At 58.9% G+C, this 22,769-nt stretch overlaps 1 protein-coding gene across 6 annotated transcripts in view; it reads right to left on the bottom strand.

Annotated features, from left to right (window-relative positions):
• Positions 1-22,769, bottom strand: part of SPEG (striated muscle enriched protein kinase) — a 58,725-nt gene that overhangs the window by 11,507 nt on the left and 24,449 nt on the right. For all 6 annotated transcript variants that reach the window (XM_021074879.2, XM_085000511.1, XM_085000512.1 and 3 more), the window contains 23 exons: positions 19,772-19,947; positions 19,499-19,587; positions 18,453-18,628; positions 15,766-16,026; positions 14,532-14,690; positions 14,245-14,434; positions 13,938-14,161; positions 11,052-11,171; positions 10,712-10,816; positions 9,923-10,129; positions 9,437-9,560; positions 9,145-9,320; positions 6,677-6,789; positions 6,099-6,267; positions 5,766-5,862; positions 5,463-5,663; positions 4,117-4,174; positions 2,987-3,064; positions 2,701-2,879; positions 2,176-2,202; positions 1,437-1,589; positions 1,210-1,252; positions 127-195 (listed from right to left, as the gene is read on the bottom strand). In XM_021074879.2, the coding sequence (XP_020930538.2) occupies positions 127-195; positions 1,210-1,252; positions 1,437-1,589; positions 2,176-2,202; positions 2,701-2,879; positions 2,987-3,064; positions 4,117-4,174; positions 5,463-5,663; positions 5,766-5,862; positions 6,099-6,267; positions 6,677-6,789; positions 9,145-9,320; positions 9,437-9,560; positions 9,923-10,129; positions 10,712-10,816; positions 11,052-11,171; positions 13,938-14,161; positions 14,245-14,434; positions 14,532-14,690; positions 15,766-16,026; positions 18,453-18,628; positions 19,499-19,587; positions 19,772-19,947 (3,194 nt within the window). The remainder of the gene's footprint in view (positions 1-126; positions 196-1,209; positions 1,253-1,436; positions 1,590-2,175; positions 2,203-2,700; positions 2,880-2,986; positions 3,065-4,116; positions 4,175-5,462; positions 5,664-5,765; positions 5,863-6,098; positions 6,268-6,676; positions 6,790-9,144; positions 9,321-9,436; positions 9,561-9,922; positions 10,130-10,711; positions 10,817-11,051; positions 11,172-13,937; positions 14,162-14,244; positions 14,435-14,531; positions 14,691-15,765; positions 16,027-18,452; positions 18,629-19,498; positions 19,588-19,771; positions 19,948-22,769) is intronic.

Raw genomic sequence — 22,769 nt, 5'->3', positions numbered from 1 at the left:
CGAAAGAATAAAAAGTGGACAAAGACTGATGAGCAGAAGCAGGCACCGGTAGAAAAAGCAGGGTTCCAGAGAGAAGGCTGCAGAGGGAGATGATGAAGGCATCAGGCAGGGCCCTGCCAAACTCACCTGCCACCTCCGCCGGGACAGGAAGAGCTTTAGGTGATCCGTGCTCACCTCTGCGCCCTTTGCCTGAGTCTGCAAACCAGGAAAGAGGGCCTGAGGGAAAGTCCTCTGTCAACCCTAACCCTCCAGGCTTGCCAATGGAAAGACAAGGTCCCCAGGAGGGGACAGTAGTTAGAGCAGCATGGGGCCTGGGTCCCTTGGATCTCTCACAACAACTCCCACAGTCAAGGGGACTCCCTGTGGACACATGCCCTGAACCTGAATGGAGAGGCAGGAAATTGGTGGCTCCTAGGCTCCAGAGCCGACCCTAGGGTTCAAGGCCCTGTCCTGGTACACCGGTCGCCCCAGCTCGAACCCTGCTCTCCAGCTCACCCTTGGTCTCCATGGAGAGCCAGCACCCCTGACATCTGGATCCTTGGTGGGCTGGACTACAGATTCTTCCCTCAGCTGTCCTTGACCCACCCAGGCTGTCCTTTTCAGAGCTCGTTTCTGATCTGAGAGACCAGGCTTGTACTCCAAGGACAGATACCAGAATGACCTCAGCCTTCTGTGGACCCAGCACAACGCTCACTGGATGGTTTGTGCAGTCGCTTTTTCTGGGTTATTTGCTGAACCCCTCCCTGTGCCTGGCTCTGTGCCCTGCGGTGCTGGGGTTTGAAGATGAATGAGTGAGAGTCCTGCCCCCAGGGAGCTCAAAACCAAGAGAATAAGCCAGCCGGGCCACCCACCAACCACAGTGTGTGGGACCAGGGCAGGATAGAGGCGGGCCAGGACAGAGGAGGGCCAGGGCTGGTCTCAAGAGCCAGGGAGAATCCTGATGAGGATCCCTAGGATGTGGAAGGGGGCGAGGTCCAGACCTGTGCCTTGCAGTCCACAATACCCCAAGTTGAGCCTCAGTTTCCTTATCAGCAAAATGGGAGCAATAATACTTTGCTCTGCAGACCTATTGTGAGGCTAACAGATCCTATGTCAATAAAATACAGATCATAGTTTCTGTACATAGTAGGGGCTCAATAAATGGAGCTGTTCACAACATGCTCTCTCCTCCCACCTCTTCTACCACCACTTTAGTGAGACAAGACTCACTTTAAACCAGGGATGGTCCAGCGTCTCCTCTGCGGTCGGCCTCCTAGAAAGGAGTGAGGAGTAAGGAGGGATTTAGCATTCATTCGTTCGTGCATTCCATACATGTTGGGGAAATGGGGTCTCTGAGGAGTTGAGGGGCTGACTGTCTCCTGGCAGAGGCTTGGGCAGGAGGAGGGGTGGCATGAGGGGACCTTGCAAGGGGGAGGCTCCTTGGGTCCCTTACTCACAGCCGGTCCCGCACCAGCACTTTGATGAGGAAGCCCCGGGCCTCCCTGCTCAGGCTCAGGAACGTGGTCTCCTCGAAGGCCACGTTGTAGTTTCGGATGTTCATCAGTGTCGTCCGATCATTTTCCCCAACGAATGGGGAGATTCCCGTCAGGCTGCAGGGGTGGAGAGGACTGCAGTGAGATGGGGGCAGGGCCCTGGGGCCGAGGCCGGTGGGAGCACAGGGGGAGGGCATGGGGGAGGCCCCCTGAATCCGGGCAGAATCTTGCAGATTCTTGCCTGTCCCGCCCCTCCCCACCCACCTCTTGAATGGGTGGGAGGAAGCACTGCCTTGCAACCTGGGCAACCAGGCATCCTGGGCCTGTGCCCTAGAGGACCCGTCCTGTCCCTCCTCCAGCCGTGGCAGCGAGGAGGTGAGGAGTCTGTGCTAAGGAGACATGGCCCTGGAGCCTGGGCCTTCCACTTCTAGCCCATGTTCTGGGCCAGTTCCCTGCCTAATGGCCCTGAGCCGGCCCTGCCCTCTCTCCGTCCAGCCTCCCAAGTGTGCTGCCAGTGTGCCCGCCCATGTGAGCTTGGACATGCAGTCTGGGTGTCCACACTCATGCACCTGCAGCCCCTTCCAGGGCAGAAGGAGCCAGAGTGTGGAAGAGAAGGGGGGCTACAGCCCCCTCGGCTGCTCTCTTGCCCAGGCCCTGCAAACATTAGGGGTGGGCCTGCTAGGAGATGGGGGGGGGTCCTTACCAGAGGAAGGCGACAACACCCACAGGCCTGTGGGGAAAGGAGAGCAGACGGGTAAGAGAACCGCCCGGCTCCCACCAGAAGTGAGCAGTTATCTTACTGCCACTGATCTGTGAGGAGGAGTCCTCCCTGCTGTGGACACTGCCATGGACAGACGGGCACAAGGATGCCTCTCTAGGGGAGGACCCTGAACCCACACCTGCCTGGAGGACTCAAGGGTCATGTCGGGGCCGGCCTGGCAAGCCCAAAGAGTCTGGGGACCAAGAGACAGTGCCTGCTTCAATGGGGGAGGCAAGGGGTCTGTAACTGGGGGGCCAGCACCCAGGACCACGAGGGCCAAGGATTTGAGTGACTGGCTCAGGCCCCGACAGAGGAGGGGCAGGGAGGGACAGAGCAATGCCACCAGCAGGCTGACCGAGAAGGTTTCTGGGCTTAGTGAAGCTCCTCTCTGCCAGTGAGCGAGTCCTCGGCATGGCATGGAGGGGAGCTGGCCCTGCCCACCCCAGCGGCCCCACAGGCCAGCGTTACCAGATGTCAGTGACTCCAGACACAGGGGTTTGGTTGACAATCTCAGGTGCCACGAACTCGGGTGTGCCGTACTGACAGTACTGGGGCTCTCCGGGAGTCAGCTCCTGGGCGTTTCCAAAGTCACAGATCCTCACCTGCTCCTCGCCCTCGACACCATCCCATACCAGCAGGTTCTCAGGCTGCGGGACACAAGGCAGGACGTGGGAGCTGAGTGCAGAGGGGACGACGGCCCGGTGCCCGGCTCCCACGGCTGCTGCCTGCTCCCCACCCCCCACCTGCCTCTCACCTTGACATCCAGGTGCAGCACATGGTTCTCATGCAAGTAGCATATCCCCTCCAGCACCTGCCGCATGTAGGCCCGGATCTGTGGAAACAGGAGGCCCAGAGTCCAGGGGGGGTATTACGTATTATCACCATCAGGGCTGTGGCAAGAAGGCAGGCCAGGCCTGGGAAGTAGCCATCAGCTGACCGGTGGAGGGGGCTGAAACATAGGCTTGGGGTTGCTGAGATTCAGGGCTTTTGTGTACCCCTGAGCAGGCTGGGCACGACACAGTTAGAGGAGGGGGCCACTTACGTGATAATAAATAGAATTGCGCAGTGCACAACTTGTACAGCCCTACATGTTAAGGCAGCACTGAGCCTTAACAGTCTAGATGGGGTTCCCTCTAGGGTAATAGGTTTTTGTCGCTTTTTTCTTTTAATGTTTTTTTAACCCTCAGCATATGGACGTTCCTAGGCCAGGGATCAAATCTGAGTTGCAGCTGCAACCAATGCTGCTGCTGCCACGGCACATTCTTTATTGCATTGGGCCAGAGATTGAACCCACTCCTCTGCAGCATCCTGAGCTGCTGCAGTCAGATTCGTAACCTGCTGGAACAGCAGGAACTCCTGGGGCAATGGTTGAGGAATCTTTATGTGAGGAGGACTGGGAAACAAGAGTGAGGGGCCGGGGCGGGAGGTCTGCAGATTTACAGAGGACAGTGCAAGTCCCAGGGTGGGGGTCTGCTCTGATTGGGGAGAGGGACTCTGCTGCCTGCCAACAGTGCTCCTCTCCACCACCACACTATTTGGGTTTTGTTTGTTTGTTTTTTGTCTTTTTAGGGCCGCGCCCATGGCATATGGTAGTTCCCAGGCTAGGGACTGAATCAGAGCTGCAGCTGCCAGCCTGTGCCACAGCCACAGCAACATGGCAGTCGAGCTACATCTGCAACCTGCACCACAGCTCATGGCAAGGCCAGATCCTTAACCCACTGATCGAGGCCATGGATTGAACCTGAGTCCTCATGGATGCTAGCTGGGTTCGTTACCACTGAGCCATGAAGGGAACTCCCACCATCCTATTTGTGGGCCCAGATGGCAGGCCCAGGAGACACCCCTCAGGGCCCCTGCCCAGCCCCTGCCACCCACTGCCCTCACCTCAGACTCACACACGGTGGGTTTCCTGGCCATTCGCTCCAGCAGCTCCTCTGTGCAGCTAAGTCCTGGATCAAGGAGAACAGTGACCAGTGCCGACTGCCAGCCCACCTTAGGCAGTGCCCTCCACCCCCCTGAGCTCAAGTCGGGTCCCAGTGAGCACTGGGTTCTCCTTCCCCGTAAAGCACATCTGCTTTCAGTTAGCAAATGCGTCTTCCTCCTTCCCCCATCCTCTGGATGCACAGATGGGACAATCCTTGCTGTGGGTTCTCAGGCAAGTCGCCCAACCTCTCTGAGCCCAGGTTCCCTCTGGTGTCAAATAGGATTAACACGCCTCTTGCCCATCCTGTGAAGTTATCTGCAAGGATCAAGTCAGAGTAGCATTTTGTTGACCGTGGATGGAACTTCTGACTCTATTTGAGAAAGATCCAGAAGGCCCATGACATATTAATTTATCATTTTACTGAGGTTTGGGTTCTAACAGCGCAGACTGGGAGGCTGGTATGCTGAACACGGTCACCCCGCAGGTGGCAGTGACAAGCCATCCAGCACCCTTCCCTCAGGGTGACTTTACTTAAGCACAGCTCTTAGGAAAGGATAAAATCTATTCTTTCTGAGAAGAGGCTCTCAAATAAAGCCAAGTATTAATGCTCATCTGAAATGGGGTCACTTCAAATGTTCAGATACACTGTAGTGCATTTCGTGATAAAAACTTTTTGCCAGCTGTGTGATCTCGGGTGAATTATGTAACTTCTCTATACCTTAGTTTCATCACCTGTGAAGGGGGGATAATAAAATTCCAAGAGATAAGTGTACATAACGATTAAATAGATTAAAATTTGTAGAACTCCTAGAATACTGCCAGGCATACATCAAGTGCTACGTAAATTTAAGGTAAAAAATGTTGGTTTTGGAGTTCCGTTGTGGCTCAGCCGTTAAAGAACCTGACTAGCATCCACGAGGACATGGGTTCGATCCTTGGCCTCGCTCAGTGGGTTAAAGATCTGGCATTCCTGTGAGCTGTGGTGTAGGTCACAGATGCAGCTCAGATCCCAAGTTGCTGTGGCTGTGGTGTAGGCCGGCAGCTACAGCTCTGATTGGATCCCGAGCCTGGGAACCTTCATGTGCCGCAGGTGCAGCCCCAAAAAGACAAAAAAAAAAAAAAAAAAGTTGGTTGTCACATAACGTCTCCAGACTCCACTCTGTGAAGTATTTATAAAATGCCTTAAGAACTCCCAATTGCCAAGGGGACCGCGCTGTAAGGGGTAAAACATGTTGCTAACTGGCTATTACAAGCACCAGTCATTCAGGCCACGTGTCCCCCACCCGCCCAGTCTGTCCCAGGATACAGCTCGGTGACAATGACCAGTCCCCGGCGCCTCTCAAAGGCCTCATGGAAGTAGAGGACACAGTCATGCTGAAGCCGGGCCAGCAGCCGGGCCTCCCGCCACGCCGATGCCTTTGGCTTGGCCTGACTGGGGATGAACTTGGCCGCAAACTCCAGGCCGGAGCTACGCTCCACTACACGCCGCAGGTAGGAGAAGGCGCCCCTGGGTAAGGACACAGGAAGAGGATGGGACTCAGGCCGTTGCTGAGCCTCAGACCCAGCCTCTCTTGGCCCCCGGACACCGCACACCCTCCTAGCTCCACACCTGCCAATCTCCTGGTGGATATCATAAAAGTCGCTGAGTCTCCGTCCTCGCTGCTCCTCGTCTTCCCCGACCCCCTCTACCTCCATAGCTGTCTGAGCTGAGGAAGAGATGCCTGGTGTTAGCGGGGCAGGGCAAGACGGAAGAGGGCAGAGACCTGGGCAGGGAGGGCAGATGGAAGACACAGAAGAGAGGCAAGAACGCGGGGGGCCCGAGGCAGCAGAGCTGGAGCTGGAGGATGGGGTGGTCAGAAGTGAAGGGGGCCCCCAAGGGACTCCCACTTGGGGGCTCACATTGGATTCCTGGGTGAGCCCTTTGCCTTGAACCCCAGCCCACCTGAGTGCACGGCCAACTCTGCTTTGCAGGAGACTTCGCCGGCCAGGTTGCGGGCCGTGCAGGTGTAGACGCCTCCGTCCTGGGCCCCGGCGCTGAGCACCACCAGGGAGCACTCGTTCTCCTCGTACACGAAGCTCACGTGGTTGCTCTCGGTCAGCAGGGCCTCATCCTGCAGAGGTGGCCGTCACCTCTGGCGGGGGCCTAGCTTCATCTCCACCTGGGGCCCAGCTCTAACCTCCACATCAGAGACCCAGTCTCATCCCTCCCTCAGGGCCCAGCAGTACCCCCACCCTAGGGGCTCTGCTCAGACCCAGAATCAGCTCCATCTCTCCCTCTGTATTTCCTACAAAGAATCCTGTTAAATGCCCCTCCCCCCATTAGACCCCAGGTTCCTCAAACTCCCACCAGTGTCACCAGCACTTCTGGGTCCCGCTTCCTCCTCCTGATCACACTTCCGGCAAGTCCTTGGCTCTCCGTCCAGGCTCCCCAGCCCCTCCTGTGCCCCAGGCCATCATTCCTCCCCGACTCCCGGCCAGCCCCATGCCAGGGCTCCGAGGAGGCCCTCATCAGCCTCTGACCTTGTACCACACAATGTCCGGCAGCGGTTTCCCCTCCACCACCACGGCGAAGCGAGCGGTCTCTCCAGCCCCCACCTCCACGTCCTCCATGATGGACTCGAACCGAGGGGCCTCTGAAACCCGGGGGTTGGGGGGGGAAGGGAGGGAGACAAGATGGGCTCACAGGGCCAGCCTCCTCAGCCCCTCTCTAACCCTCTCCCAGCAGCGACTGGCTCAGGCAGAACACTAGACCCCCCACCCCACCCCACCCCACCTCCCAGAGCCCCAGCCCCCGCCCCGGGCTCTCAAACTTGGCCTGGAAACCTCAGAGTTCCTTGCCTGGAACCCAAAACCTGATGTTCTCCAAATCTCAGGAAACCTAAGCCAGGGGATGCAGGCTGGCTTTGTTCGGCTCTCAGTATTCATTTGCCAGCTTTGAAATTAGGAGGTTTTCACACACAAAAGAAATCTGGATTTCCTGCCTCTTTTGGAAAATCAGGACTGGCTGTCCTGAGCTGCTTCCCTCGCTGCATTAATGGGCCGGCCAGGAGTGGCCCGACACTGCCCCCTGTGGGTGGTGGCCGTTTGGCACCGTCCTACCACCGGCTTCTATGCCTTTCTTTACCCATCGGGGCCCGGCAGGAGGCTCAGTCTGTGACACTGAATCAGGTTCACGGATGGCACTGCCTCTATTTTGAAGTTTTCTCTGAATCTTATTTAAATATTTTAGGGGCCCTCTACCATCTGGGAGATGGCGAGATGAATAAACGGGTGCCAGTTCTCAGTTTAGTTCTCCCACATGTGACTGATTTTATTCTCCACACATATCATGTGGTCGTGTTATTTCCTGGTAAAGCAGCTTCTAATTCGCATGATGGAATTAAATACATATTCCAATGTGCTTGTGCTTTTCAGAGAAGCCTGTGACTTTTTGGTGCCCTCCCCTCCTTCCAGTATGTTTGAGGGTCTCGGCTTTAAGGGGAGTCGGCTGGGGCTGGGCAGGAAGCCCCCACTGGCTCAGACACACAGCTCAACCTGTATACAGATAAAGGTGGTGGGCATGCTGGGGACAATGCATCGTGGCACCGTCATCAGTGGAAAGAGGCCATTCCACCTGCCTGGGGGGTAAGGGGTGGGAAACAGTGGCAGGGGATGGAGATCCAAGCTCCAGACCTGCTCTAGCCCTGGCACCTGGGTCAGGATCTCCCTCAGTCACTGTCCCAGCCAGGCGGGCTGCGGGGCTCTCAGTGGCCAGGGCTCCCCAAACATCAGGGCTCCTCCTATATCTGGGAAGGAAGAGGAATCCCGCAGAGATACGGTCAAGGTGCAAAGTGGTGGCTGCATAGGAAGTGCCTCTGGGCAAGGGGAAGGACACGTAAAGGGGGACCAGGGGCCCAGACCAGCTGTGGCCCCACCCCAACCACCATCCACACCGGGGCCAGTAGGGTCCCCGTATCCCCCCCTCACATACCCCACTGCCACCTCGCTTCCAATTTAAAGCTGCCTGGCCTGCCCTCTAGGAATCTGATTCCTAGTCTAGTGGGGATGTTGGGGTGGGGTGTTGTGGCAGGGGTCAGTCTATGAAGGTCAAAGGATCAGAAGGTTTCGAGAGAACTTCAACAATTTTTTTAAAGCACCAGAAAATGTACATTACCCCACGATAAGATGGACTGTGCTAACTAAGATGTCACTTTCTTTGCATTTGGTTGGAATCTTATCTACTCAGCAGGTAACACTGTTTAGCTCATGCTGATCCGAAGCTCTGAGTGGCAGTTACATATGTCTGGAGTTAATTAACAAACCGGAAAACAAGACAATTACTACCTAAAGCATGCTACGGTCTGAGACTACATCTTGAGAGGAGATTATAAAAATGGTCCTCCACGGCAAAGACTGCGCGGCTCTGTCAAACAGGCTTGTGCAAAAGGGCAGCAGGCAGGACCCCCCAGAGCTGGGAGTCCAGCACTAAGATGCGCTCGCTTGGGCTGCTTTTTTTAAAACTGACTTGACCCCCGCCCCCAATCCCCAAACTTGTTATTGTTGAGATACTGTTTCTTGTTGTGTTTAACACGGGAGCTAAGAGGACTGTCTGGCTTTGGAATAGGGCCTCTGGGCTAGAATCCCAGCTCCTGACTTATTAGATTGTATGACCTTGGGCTTGTTACGTAGCATACTCTTTGAGCCTCAGTTTTCCCATCTGTAAAATGGGGATAATAGCTGACTTCTTCTTACGGGGTTATTTTAAATGAGGTGACACGTGTAAGGTACTTAGCACTGAGCCTGGCACATACTAGGTGCTCAATACATATCTTATTAGTACTATCACCATTGTTGTTACTAGTACTGCTATTATTATGGCCATTTGATGGACAAGCCTGAGAGAGGAGAACTAGGATTGGCAGGTGAACTAGGATTGGCAGCCTGAGGCTGTGAGGAGAGGACTATGAGCCTCAGAGGAAGGAAAAGGAAGGAGTCCCGCTGTCACCCACCTGCCAGCTCCAGAGTGACCGAGCAGGCCTGTGTGCCATGGCGGTTGCGGGCAGTGCAGGTGAGGGCGCCCACGTCCCGCCGGCTCACCCGGCAGATCCGAAGGCAGTACTGGTCATCGTCTGGTTGGCTCAGCTCGTACACACCTGCCCGGGCCTCTAGGAGGGCCCCTCGGCAGCTAAGGGACACACAGCAGAGAGGTCACCGAGGGTCCAGCCCCAGGGAGGCTGGCCAGGCCAGCTGGAGCCCATGCTGGCTCCTGTGAGGAACAGGGCATGCAGGATGGGGCCCCACCTCCTCCAGACGACCTGGGCCTCCACGTGGTTGAAGGTAACGGTGACACTGGCAGGCTGTCCCTCCACCACATACACGACATCTGGTTTGTCCAGCACGGCGGGCGCCTCCTCCAGGGGCGGGCCTGGGAGGAGAGGGCTGGCTCGACGCTGGGCAGATTCTTAGCACCCACTGCTCCTTGAGCCCCGCATTCCCCAGGTGAGCTCCATTTTTACAGACAAGGAAGCCAAGGTTCAGAGAGGTTTAGCAACTTGTCTAGGGAATTCAGCCAGGAGCAGCAGGGGCAGGATCGGACCGCCAGCTTGTCTGGCTCAGCTGCTTCCAGGAGTGAGAAGGGACCACTCTGATGGGAAGGGGTCAAGCACAGCCACACCACACCCTCCGTAGTTACAGTGTCCATACCAGGCCCGGAGCCTCCTCCACGGACACCCAGTTCCTCCCGCCCAGCAGCTCTCACCCCCACCCCACAGGAAGCCCCAGGCTCACCGCGCTCCAGCAGCTGCACAGGCTCGGAAGGAGGCGAGGGCTTGCTGCTGCTCTTGATGGTGGCGCTGAGGACCCGGAAGATGTGCTGGGCCCCCTTACGCAGCCCTGTGGCCACCCACCTGGGCTCCCGCAGGCCCGTGACCAGCGCCGTCCACTGGTCCGAGCCCAACACCTGGTGCTGCACGGTGTAAGTCAGGGCATCCGGGTCTGGTGGGGAGGCGGTTGCTAGTGGGGGGCCTTGCTGGGTGTCCCCCGCCCCAGTTCAGCCGGCTCAGGACGCAGGGACTCATCTTCAGTCTGCTCTGAGGACCTGCCTCAGTGTCTCCTGTTGCTGCTGTCTGTCCCCCATCTGCTCCTGCCCAGCCCCAGGCCTGGCCAAGCTCAGAGCCAATGAGGTGTCAGTGTAGGGTCCAATTACAGGCATGGAGGGAGCTTGACTTAGTCCCAACTCTTTGCTGCTACCTCGGGTAGGGAGACGGAGGCACAGAGCAGGAAGGGGGCACGCACAGGGAAGGAGAGGGGTTTTCCAGCGCTACGACCCTGGCACCCAGTCCCTCGAGAAGTCCCCCTTCGTCTCCTCTCCTGACCCACGGCCAGGGCTTCGTCCACCGTGGAGAGGGGACCAGCAAAGCTGCTCCTGGCCACGCTCCCAGGGCTCCCTCCACTCCCACCCCTACCCATATGCCCCCCGGGCCTTGCCCTCCCCTCCTGGCCCCCTAGGTGCCCCTGCCTGAGCCCACCCTGTCCATGACCCATCCCCACCCACAGCGCTATGCAGCCCAGACCCACCAATGGCCATGTCCAGACTCCTGGGAGGGTTCCATGCAAGCGTGACCATCTTCCCGGTCACAGCCACCACCTGCGGGGCGCCATCTGGGGGGCCCGGAACCACATCTGAAAGCCACGGGTCAGACATCTGCTGGGTCCTTTAGGGCTCCATGGCCCCACGGGACCACCAAGTCTCGGGGCAGTGGGCTGGGGGCAAAGCCCCATGGCCAAGGGCAAGGCCAGGTGGCTCCCGAGGGTACAAGGGGAAGAGAGCTGGTGTGGAGGCCCCTCCCTCACCCAGGCCCCTGGGGAGGCCGGAAGCTAGGCTGACTGCAGATGACCGGGAGGGCACCTGCCTCACCTGTGACGTAGAGGTGGGCATAGCAGGCGGCTTTGCCCAGCTTGTTGGCAATGACGCTCTTGTAGACGCCGGCATGCTGAGGTCCCACAGCTGGGAACACCAAGCGATGCACATCCCTGTCTGGGGGGGAGACAGTGACACTGGGCCTGAGCTAGGAGGATACTTTAGAAGGTGGGCCCACCCCACCCAGTCCTGGTCCTTCACTCCCACCTGCTACAGGGTGGGGCAGATGCCAAAAAAAGGTGCCCATCAAGGAAGGACAGGGAAGAAGGGAAGGGTGGACAGGTGCAAAGAAAGGTGTCCATTGGAGTTCCCATCGTGATGCAGTGGTTAATGAATCTGACTAGGAACCACGAGGTTGCAAGTTCGATCCCTGGCCTTGCTCAGTGGGTTAAGGATCCGGCGTTGCCATGAGCTGTGGTGTAGGTTGCAGTCGCGGCTCGGATTCAGCGTTGCTGTGCCTCTGGCATAGGCTGGTGGCTGCAGCTCCGATGAGACCTCTAGCCTGGGAACCTCCATATGCTGCAGGAGCGGCCTATGAAAAGGCAAAAAAAGACCAAAAAAAAAAAAAAGAAAAAAAAAAAGAAATAAAAAGAAAGGTGTCCATCGAGCAGCAAACTCCAGGTAGGTCCAGACCACCAAGTCCCCTCTTGCTTGCCCTCCAGCCCTTCAGGCCCAGTCACTTCTCATCTTCTTCTCACATCTGTTCCCTCTCTGTGGGTTCCGACCCTGCTGATGGCTCCTCACTGCTGCACCTCTGGGGGTTCATGACAAGACTTTGTGCCCAAGTCCCTTCTTCTCTATCTCCGTGGCCACTGCTGGTCCCATTGCCAGCACAGAGCCCACAAGAGCCTCCACTCATGGGAGGTCCACACCCCACCAGCAGCATCATGTGATCTCCCCATCTGCAGACCTTAAGGCACCCACTGCCGACCAGCTGGCATCCAAAGCCCTCAACCCAAACTCCCGTCCAGACTGTCACCCGCTATTCCTCCACGTTTTGACCCTGACCTGCCATCAGGTCCCTGAACAAGCCATGCTAGGTGCACCTCCAGGTCTTTGCTCACAAAATTCCTCCCTTCTGGAATATTCTCTTACCTAAAGCCCCCTTCTCCTTCAAGATGCATTTCAAGTGGGTCTTGAGAAGCCTCGTCTCCATGCCTCACCTCTGGTCCCCTCTGCACCTCTACCCCTGAATCCCGCCCCAGGACCTCCAGCACCTGGCCCACACAGCTTTGTGTGGGCCGACCTCTTTTCTCGCAAGTGGCATGCCTCCTGGAAGCTCCTTAAAGACACAGTTGATTGGTCTTGCCAGGCCCAGAACTTGATGTCTTGCACGCGTAAGTGCCAAATACATTAGACTATCAATGATAGTAAGTTGCCTGCACTGTGCCCAGCCCGTGCCAGATACTCGACATGCATTTTTTCCATAATCCTTTCAGCAGCCCTGCAAAAGTATCCTCATTTTACCAGCGAGCTCAGAGACATGAATGGACTTGTCCAAGATCACAACACTAACAAACAATGAAGCCACAACTTGAACTTGGTTCCCTCTGTTTCCGAAGCTCTCTCCTGACACTGTGCTTCCAGAATGAGAGTAAAGAGGCCATCCCTAGTTCGAGGTGAAGGGGACGAGACCTGCGCTGTCCTCCTTCCTGACGTCATAGCTGTCCCCAACACCCCTCCCTTCTCAGCAATTATCTCTGCACGGAACCGCCACCCATTCATTTATCTCTGCTGCCACTATTTATAAAGGATGAAAAGCCCAGGGCTGCCACCGACCCCAGATACAGACAGAAGTGGAAGCGCTGGCTCAGAGCAGACACCTACCCGGGGCCCCAGAGCAGAGGGAGTGACAGGAAGCCTGTGGGCTGAGCAAAGACAGCCACAGAGGGGGCTCAGAGGAGGGTCACAGCCACCTGGAGATGGGAAGGGAGAGTGGGGCATGGGTGACAGGGGACATCCTGGTCAGGAAGTCAGACGGTTTCTGTCTGCCCTTGGGCAAGGCCCCGTCCCTCTGTCAGCCTCAGTTTCCCCATCTGTAAGCAGGGATAGCAGTACCTGCCTGACAGGCCCGTGGTGAGCAAGGTGAGAACATCACGCAGGCCCTTCGCACGCAGGGCCTGGCACTCAGGAAGTGCTTAATAAAGGCCAGGTTTGTCACGCTGCAGCCATGAGAGGAGTCCATCACGGGTCATGGGGTGACACGGTCTGATGGGGCATGGGTCGACCTTTTCACACGAGACTCAGATTCCTTCAAGGATGGAACTGAGCTACTTTGTGAGAAAACAGCTCAGGCTGCGAGGACACGGTCCCAAACACGTACGCTATTTCCCCCACTCTTGCTTCTTTAGCTGCTATTTAAGTCCCGGACCAAGCATCCTTTTGATGCCAGATACTACCCACATAGGGCTTTTCACTGGGATTTCGCCAGGAGGGTGTGAGTGGCATCATTGGGTCGACAAGGATGATGGTGGTGGCAACCACAACAGCAGTAAGAGTTAATGCTCACTGACCCCTTGCTATTTGCCAGGCCCTGCTTCAAGTGCTTTCCGTGTCTTAACTGATTCAATCCTCATGGCAAGCCTACCACAGACGAGGACACTGAGGCCCACAGGGGTTCTGTAACATGCCCACAGTCAGTAGCAGCTGCACTGCTAGTCCGGCAAGTGCTGACGGGCCACCAAGGCCCAGAGTGGTGACCCATCTGATGGGTGCCAAGCAGACTCGAGGGAGAAGGCAGTGACCGAGGGCCTCTCGGCTCCCCTCCTCCAGGCCCCTTCCCTGACCAGGCTAGAAAAGGAAGGCCTGAGGGTGGGCAGAGGGGGTGCAAGCAAAGAGGGTGCTGGAGGGGACAGCCCTCGGGGTCCCTTCCCACACACGTACACTGGGTCATGCGCCGGTCGTCGCTGCTCTGGATGCGGTGGCCGTTGTGGAACCAGCTGATGGTGGGGTAGGGCAGGCCGGTCACCTGGCACTCCAGCATGGCCTCCTTGGCCAGCCCCACGTCCAGGTCCTGCAGCGGCCGCAGGAAGTCGGGCATGGACAGCCGCTCCAGCTCACCCTGCTCGGGCTCCTCAGGGATGGACGGCATCTTCTCCAGCTTTGAGCTGCAAAGAGCCACACAGCTGCCCCGAGGCCCAGAGCCACACCTCCCACCCTGCGGGGCAGTGTCAGGGGCCCCAGGCAGTACCTGGGGCCGGTGGCGGCCGTCCGGGGCTCCTCCACGTAGAGCTGGGCCGAGCAGTGGGCCTGGCCGTGGGCGTTGGTGGCGCTGACTTCGTAGAGCCCCTCGTCCTCACTGCCCACGTGGGCAATGTGCAGCGAGTGTAGACCCCCTTCCTGCCGGAGCCGCAGGTTCTCGCTCTCCTCCACGGGGCGGCCTGTGGACGGAGGGGGGAATGCAGAGCAGCCTCAGCCCGGGACTCTGCTCTCTGGCCCTTGGGGGTCCCCCAACATCTGCAGGGTAGAGGGCCATACCAAAATGAGTCCAGGTAACAGAGGGGGGCGGGGTGCCGCTGATCTTGCAGTCGAAGCGGGCCGTGCGGCCCTCCAGCACCTCCATGTCCTCCAGCAGCCGTGTGAACAGGGGCGCCAGCGAGGGCCGCACCGTCAGCCGGGCGCTGCAGGTCAGCTCATCTGATGGGGAGGGAAGACCATGGAGCCCCAGGCTCCCCAACCCGTGGGTCCTGCCCTCGAGCTGGGCAGGATTATAAAAGGGGCTGGGCCAGAGGCTGGAGCCCGGGTAGAACCCAGTGAGGTCCCAGGGCACCAGAGTGAAGCCTCGGGCGAGATCTAAAGACCGTAGTGGCTGGGGACACGATGGGAGGCCAGAGCCTGGCCTGGCTCTCCCCTCCTCACTTCCTCCTGCCCACCCAGGATGGCTCTCAGCTCAGTTCTAAGAGAAGGGCCTAGAAGCTGAGCCCCAGCCCCCATCCCCCTACCCTTGGAACTCTCCTCTGCTCCTGGGTCGTGCCCACACTCCCTCGCCCCCACCCCAGACCCAGAGCAAATGCCCCTCTGCCCACTCTACCACCCCACACAGAATCTTCTGGGGGAAAGAGCCCCTTCCGCTGACCTGCTCCATTCCTGCTTACAAAGCCCCTCCAGTGTCACCTTAGGTGCTCATCACCACAGTCGGATGAGGCATTGTCTCAGCTCTTCAAATGAGGACAGGGACCAGGTCAGCAATGTCATTAATAATAATAATGGCTGACATTTATTAGGTGCCACCCTTTGGCAGGTGCTGTGCTTCGTTCTTTACGAACATTGTCTCATTAATCCTATCAGTCCCCCTACAGGGTATGTTTTATCATGATCCCTTTTTACAGATGAATAGTCTAGAGCTTCGAGAGTTGAAGTGACTTGTCCAAAGTCACGTGGCTGGTAGGTGGCAGGGCAAGAATTGGAACCCAAGTCCAAGTCCAGGTGCGGCTGCTACCCTTCAGCACCTGGCTCCCAACAGGAACAAGTGTGAACATGGACTCTGCCCCCGGGGGCTACGACAAGTGCTGATTTTCGAGGCAGGTGCCGCACCATTTCCCACCCCTCTGCTCTTCTCCCTGGAGATGGAACCCCATTTTCTGCATTGTCTGAATAAGCCCCACCGGATGAGCCCCATTGTCTCATTCTGCACCCAGCTCCTTCACCTCCACTCCCCTCCCGGCAGCTCTCAGAGGCCCAGGGTAGCCCTCGGGCCCAGGTAGGCAGTTACCTTTGGCCGTGCTGAGCTTGCAGGTGTAGACACCACTGTCGTCCTCATGCACAGAGGTGAGCAGCAGCTTGCATTTCCGGCCATCGAAATGCATCTTGCATTTGAGTAGTGCAGGCTGCAGCAGGCGGCCTCGGCACAGCCAGTCTACCTCCACGTCGGCAGGACCCGCCACCAGGCACTCAAACAGCGCCATCTCCCCGGCCCCCACGTCCACGTCCTGCAGGGGGGCCAGCACGGCCAGGGACCGGCTTTCAGGGTGTGCTGAGGGGACAGCGGCCACGGGGGGCACGCATGGAGCAGAGAAACACGGAGCAAGGGAGACACACACACGCACACACAGAGAGACAGACAGACACAGAGAGAGAGATGCGTTTTGTTCCTTTGGAGACGGAAAGCCCGCCCGCGCAGCAGGCCGGGACAGCAAGGAGCCCCCAGGCCTGGCTTCAGGATGGCAGTCCCACCCCAGCCAGAGAGGGTGACCTCGGGAGAAGCGGGAGGGAATCAAGGGCCGGAAAGCTGAGAGGGCCACACAGGGGCAGAGACGGCGGCGGAAAAAGAAAACACAGCACACCAGCTGGGTACAAACTGGACTTTATTATTTGAGCTAAGAAACATATTTCCGAATATGTCCACACCCACTACAACAGGCCTCTACTCCTGCGCCAAGCCTGGCTAACTCCCTCATTCCCAGACAGAGCACCCCTGGCCCTGACAGTGAACAAGGAAGCCCCAGATGGGCCCTAAGCCTGCACGGGGCCAGGCCTCAGCCAGGCCTCCTCATCAGCACAGGGCTCAGGGGCCTCTGGCTTGTGGTGTCTCGTGAAATAAAAAGTATTGTGCCACTTGGAACCCATTTCTGGAATGGTCAGTGCCCAGGCCCCCCTCTTCTGGAATGGTCAGTGCCCCATGAGCTCCCTGTCCACAGCCCCCTGGCCCTCTGGGCCCCTCCATCGTACCAATGCCATGTCCTGTCCTGTCCCCCTCAGCCTCATCCCGCACCAGCTTGGAGGCATCCTTCCCTGACTGTCACAGACACACAGACAGACAAACGGAAAGACAGACAGGGCCTGTAGCAGCGGCAGCACATGCACTCGCTGGGTGCTCCCCTTCCGGGAGAGACTGGGGGGTGATCTCGATACCCCTCGTGGCCGCCCCTTCCTGGCACTCAGTCCGTGTAGGGGGTCCCAGCCTGCCCAGCCATGTGTCCACTTGGGGGGGAGGGTCCATGGGGGCTCATGGGCTATCCCAGGACGCTGCGTGGGGTGGGGGGGAGGCTGGGACAGGGTCCGGGCCGGCAGGGTCTGTGGGCAGGAGGCAGTGAAACACAGCGAGGTCCGAGAGGTGCCTGAGACAGGGGCGCGGCTCGGAGGGCAGCGGGGGGAGCGCAGGCGGCCCCCTGAGCTCACTCGCCTGTGTACAGACAAAAACCTCAGTCAGCAAGCGGCAGGTTAGTGCAGCACACGCACGCACGCACACGCACGCACGCGCACGCAGACCTGGCTAGGGCCCCTCTAAAACTGCCAGGGCGGCACTGCCACTTTCAGCTCCCCCAGGGTCAGCCCCAGGGTTGGGAGGCCAGCAGACAGCCAGAGTCCAGGTCTCTGGGGTTCCTGGGCAGGCGGAGGCCCTGGACAACCAAGGGGGAGGTGTACGCCGGCATCAGGTGCGCCCCAAAGCCTGGGGGATGTCGGGAGGAATCCCAAAGAGAGAGAAGCACTGAGACGTGGGTTAACACAGAGAAGCAAGGCAGGGCCAGACCCTGGAGCGGAAGGAGCGGGCCAGGGACCTGGGGCTGGGGCCAGGGCGGGCGGGAAAGCCAAAGAATTCAGAGATAGAGGCGGTGGCGGCCCCGGGGACTGGAGGCACAGGGGAGGGTAACTGAGGCAGGTGGGGCCCAGGGAGGTGACCACGACTCTCAGAATCCAGGCTCCAACAGGGGGTCGGGGGTACCCTTAGATCTGGCCTCCGCCAAGAAGGGAGGGGTGGTGGCTGAGTGTGTGGAGGCCCTGAACCGCCCCCAGGGAAGGGCGGGTGAAGGTGAGGCAGACAGCCTGCCCTCGGGAGGAAAACCGTGAGCCCCCAAGGGCAGCCGGTCCCCGGCCTGCCAGCCCAATGCCTGGAGGGCCGCCTGCCCCTACGCTGGTCTCTAGGAACCCAGGCTTCTCCACATTTCCCAGGTCCACTCACCCTGGCCCCTCTGGGGTCCCCGAGATGCCCCAAGCCCTCCAAGGGCCCCTGCGGACGGGTCCAACTGTCAGAGTCTCCCCGCTGCCACCCCAACCACAATATCTTCCGCACAGCAGAGGGATGAGTAGAGGAGGCAAGAGGAGCAAGGGGAGTAGGTGTGAGCAAAGGACTGGGCAAGGTGACGAAGGCTTAGAAGAGTGTGGGGAGAGGCTGGCCGCCAACAGGACACGGGGTCTCTCTGGCTGGCATGACTGAGCAGAGGGTAGGTAGTACCGTGTAGGGGGCTGAGCACTGAACAATTTGCTGTGTGGCCTTGGGCAAATCACCTCCCCTCTCTGGGCCTCAGTGTACTCAACTACAGCAGGAGCAGCTAAACTTGGGGCCCTCCAAGGCCCTTCCAGGTCTGGCCTCCTATAACTAAGCTTGTGTGAAAGTGGGCAACTGGGCAGGGACAAGGCGGGGCCAGGGTGGGCGATGGGTGGAGCGGGTCAGGGACTCACCTCTGACCTCCAGGCGCGCCTCGCACTGCCGAGCGCCATACTCGTTAACCGCTTTGCAAGTGTAGAAGCCGGCGTCGCCCCGCTCGGCTGCCAGGATCCGAAGCCGGCACAGCCCGCCCTCTGCCTCCTCGGCGAAGCGCCGCTGGTCCGGGCGCACGGGCTGGCGGTTCCTCAGCCTGTCAGAGGGGCAAGAACTGAGTCCCAAGGTCCTGACCTGCAGGCACGGGGAAGCGGGGCTGCAGAGCCACGCAGGCCTCCCTTCCCCAGCTCTGTCCCGCCGACCGTGGGCTCCCCTGGGTTCTGGCACCAGGTTTTCACCCTGCCTTTGACATCCCACCAGCTCCAGGAGCTTCCAGACCTCTCCTGCCCTCGGGTCTCTCCACTCTTGGGCTCCAACCACACTGAAAGCACCACCAAGCTATCCAGCTCGCAATAATTCCCAGATTTCATGTCTCGTTTTTATTTCTTTGAATGGACGGATGGCTTTCCCCCTCCCCCAAAGGCATATGAATTAATTTGCAATGTTAAAGAATGACACTGGGGATGAGACAATCAATTAAAAATGAAAATCAGAACCCAAACCAATAGAAAGCTAAGCACAATGAGTAATCAAAGTTCAGGCATCTGGGGTGAAGCGCTGCAGCCGAGGAGGCCCAAGTTTAACTCTGAAACAAATTGCCATGTGTGGGCCAAGCATAGGGTTGGGCGCAGAAGAGGCCTCAAAACTCACCCTACTATCAACTGATGGGGGTGGGGACGGGGGTAGCGGGGGTCGGCTTCTCCAGGAGTGAGATGACTGCTGGCCATTCATGCCAGGCAGACAGACAGAAGACCACTTGTTACCCAAACCGGTCCCCAGAGCAGAGGCCCCAAATGAGCCTGGACACCAGGCAGGGGGCAGGGGCACGTGTGGGGAGTGGCACCGCCGTGCCTGGGATGATGCCCCAGGGCCGACTGTGGAGGGGTCCGCGAAGGGGGCACTGCCCTCCACCCAAAGCCAGGGCAGAGGGGAAGGCTGACAGGTGGTGGTCATGGCTGCTACTCACCAGGACACCACTGGCTTGGGCTCCCCCTGCACACGGATGCTCATAGTGACGTCCTGGCCTTCTCTTACTGATTGGTCCATCAGTGAGACCTGAAGGGGGACCCCAAAGTGTCAGGGGAGACAGGGCCCAGTTTTGGCTCCTGGGGGCTGGGAGTTGGGGGTGGATCTGGGACCAAGGCCTCTTCCACACCAGTCTGATGGAGACCTGGGGTGGCCCCAAGAACATGGGGAAATGGGCCCTCAGGGGGCTGAGGGCTGGCCTCAGGGGGCTGACCTTGAAGGTGGGGGGCGCTTTGGAGCCAGTGTCAGAGGAACGGCGGTTTGGGTCAGGACTGAGCTTCATGGTGGTGGCTTGTGGCCAGGTCTCCCCAGGCTCCGGGAACTCCTCTGGGGGGCTCAGGTACTCCTCGTCAGAGGTGATGGGGCTGCTGAAAGGGGATGTGGACCCTCCTGGAGAGAAGACAGAAAGGAGACAGTGGTACAGAGAGATGCCAGAGGAGAATGGGGGGCAGAAAGACTGAGGTCAAGGTCCTGATAAGGTCTGCAATGTCAACAGAGGCCAGGAGCTGAATCAGCTCCCATAGGCCAGCCCTGTCCTACTTCATTTCCCGGGGCTCCCATTCACTTGTCGTGTGACCCTCCCCAGGTGTTCTTGTCCTAGAGCCCCTGGAGTCACAGACTCCCAACCGTGACCCTACAGCTCCTCCTCAGTGGGGGAATCAAGGGACTGGCCTGAGACAAAGGAGTCAAGCAGCAGAGGGGCCACTCCTGGGCCTTGTGGGAGTCCTGGAATGCCACTGGAGCAGGAAACCCACATTCCTGGCACAGAACGCCAGGCTCCCAATAAAGGTGCTTTACGCCTCTGGACCCCAGAGTGTGGCGCAACGAGGACACCCATTTCATGGGTGAGCTGAGCCTGGTGTAGAGGAACACACACCTCAGACAAGCCCCATCCTGACCTCAGTGCCAGGGCCAATGAGGCGGCACTGTCCAGCCAGCCCTCCCCCGCCTTCTCAGCTTCCCGCCCCAGATACCCCAGGGGCACCTGTTGGCCCCAGTCCTACAGCACAGACCACCCTCCCCCAAAACTCTCAGGGGCTGGAAAAGCAGAGTTTGAGTCATCCACAGAGAAGGGCAGCTCGGCCTGGGGAAGAGGAGGGGGCACCGGCGTTGCTTTGGGGGAGGGGTGTCCCCAGGGCCCTGAGGCCCTCCCCTGCAACTGGCCAGGGGCCCAGCTTCACTGAGCTGGCTCCTATCCGACTGCCAAATACAGACATGAGCCTGCCACAGCCCCCTGGCCCCTCCTCCTGGTCCCCCACCCCAAGCCCCTTTGGCCCTGTACCCCGGCCGGGCTGCCCCCCAACTCACCCCAAGACTCTGCACGCAGACCCCGGCCTGCACTTGTCCTGAAGAATCTGTCCTGGCACCGGGCCCTCCTGCCGCCTGCCCACTGCCCACCCCGCCCGGCTCCCCAGGGAGCAGGAGCCCAGCCTGCCCAGCCCCACTTACTCTGCTGACCCTGCCGAGGCGCTGCACGAGGTCCTGGGGGAGGGGAGGGAGCCTGAGGAGGGGGAGGGAGGGGGTGGGGGCTGGCCAGGCCTGGACCGGCTGGGTGGCAGGCAGGCAGCTGGCTGGGGAGGTGGTGCCTGCGGAGACCACAAGCCGCCTGGGCCCTGGAGTGAAGGGGAGGAGAGGGGAGGGGCAGAGCGCGCCGGCTGGATTTAGCCACCCTGCTCATTCCCAAACCGCGGGATCTGCCTTTTCTCTCCTTACAGCTTCTGGACCCTGACAAATGCAAAGCCACCTCAACGGCGCCTCGACTCAAAGGGCGGGGGCCTCGGTGCCCAGGGGAAGATGGGGATGGCATTGCACTGCAGCAGCCAAGATGCCTGTGCTGCCCCATTTGTTTCGGCATGTCCAGCAGAGGAGGTACGATGGCAAACAGCCCCCATGATGCCCCTTTCCCTGAACAAACAGCCAAGATCCCTGACGCTGGAATCCACTGACAAGCCTCAAATACTACAGAGTCAGGCCGCACCCAGTCTTCCCTTGTGCTGCGAATCAGTTGTCAGGACCTTTGGCCTCCTTCGCAGAGATGCCCGCTCAACTTGCAGGGCCCAGAATCCCCCCTCCACCTTCCTGTTCCTGCCATGGCAGGTCTGGCCTCGCAGCCACGTGGGGAACCGGACCTGCACCCAACCCCTCTCTTACAGGCTCTGTTGGCAATGGTCCCTCACCCTGTCAGCGCCACCAGGGCCAACAGTCAGGAGGACAGAGGCTGTCCACCCCCCACACTCTGACCCCTCACAACCAGCACCCATCTGGACTGGGTGGGGAAGGCGCCGGGAGACAGCAGCAGAGCTGCAGAGCTGTTGAGGAGAGGTCACATGGCCTTCTCCCACCTTCTATCACGCCCGCCTGGGGCCACATTCCCAAGCAGTGACCTGTGTTCCTCAGCATGGCCAGTGAAGGAGGAGGGTCCACCATTCAGACTGGCTTGAGGTGGGGGTGGAGAGGGAAGTCAGGATGGCACATGGCAAGCACCTGCTCGGGGTCTGGCCACTAGCCGATGCTGAGATCACCGGCATGGCCCCTGGAGGCAAATGTGCCCTCCCCGCTGTGGAGTGTGGTGACGTCTGGGGTCACCTCCAGGTTGGATGGACAATGCTGAGGCAGCGCAAGGGCCCAGGGAGGGCCTGCAGAGATTAAAGCTGGAAGGGCGGAGTTTGCAGGGAGACTGAGACCCCTGGTGGTGGCTGGGGGAATAGCACCCTAGGGACACCCTGTGACAAAGGGATTTGGAGGTTCCTTAGGTTCCTTAGAGAGGGGGGCTGACAGAGCAGCCCAGGAAGAACACTCAGGACTAGGTCTTTTCAAAACAAGGCAGCGGCCCCTCACCCCTGTGTACCCCCAGAACTGCATGGCCAAGGAGGCTGATCAATGATCTGTCACCAGCTGTGGTCTTTGAACCACCAGCATCAGGGCCGCTTGGGAGACTGTTTAAACTATAAATTTCTGAGAGTTCCCACTGTGGTGCAGTGGGTTAAGAATCTGAATGCAGCGGCTCAGATCCCTGCGGAGGTGCCGGTTTGATCCCTGGCCTGGTGCAGCGGGTTAAAGAATTGGGCATTACCACAGCTGAGGTGTAGGTCACAGCTGCGGACTGGATTCAATCCCTGGCGGCCATAAAAAAAAAAAAAAAAAAAAAAAAAAAAAGGTGTCTGGGCCTTACTCACACCTGAAGAATTAGATTTCTTGAAACAGGGGTTAGG

Source organism: Sus scrofa, chromosome 15 (genome assembly GCF_054392235.1).
Source record: "Sus scrofa isolate SSC_HxYL_T2T_F1_AM1 chromosome 15, Sscrofa_HxYL_maternal_Yorkshire_Landrace_v2.0, whole genome shotgun sequence".
NCBI classification, from domain to species: Eukaryota; Metazoa; Chordata; class Mammalia; order Artiodactyla; family Suidae; genus Sus; species Sus scrofa.
Note: the sequence above shows the minus strand (reverse complement) of the source record. Positions and strands in the feature narration are given on the sequence as shown.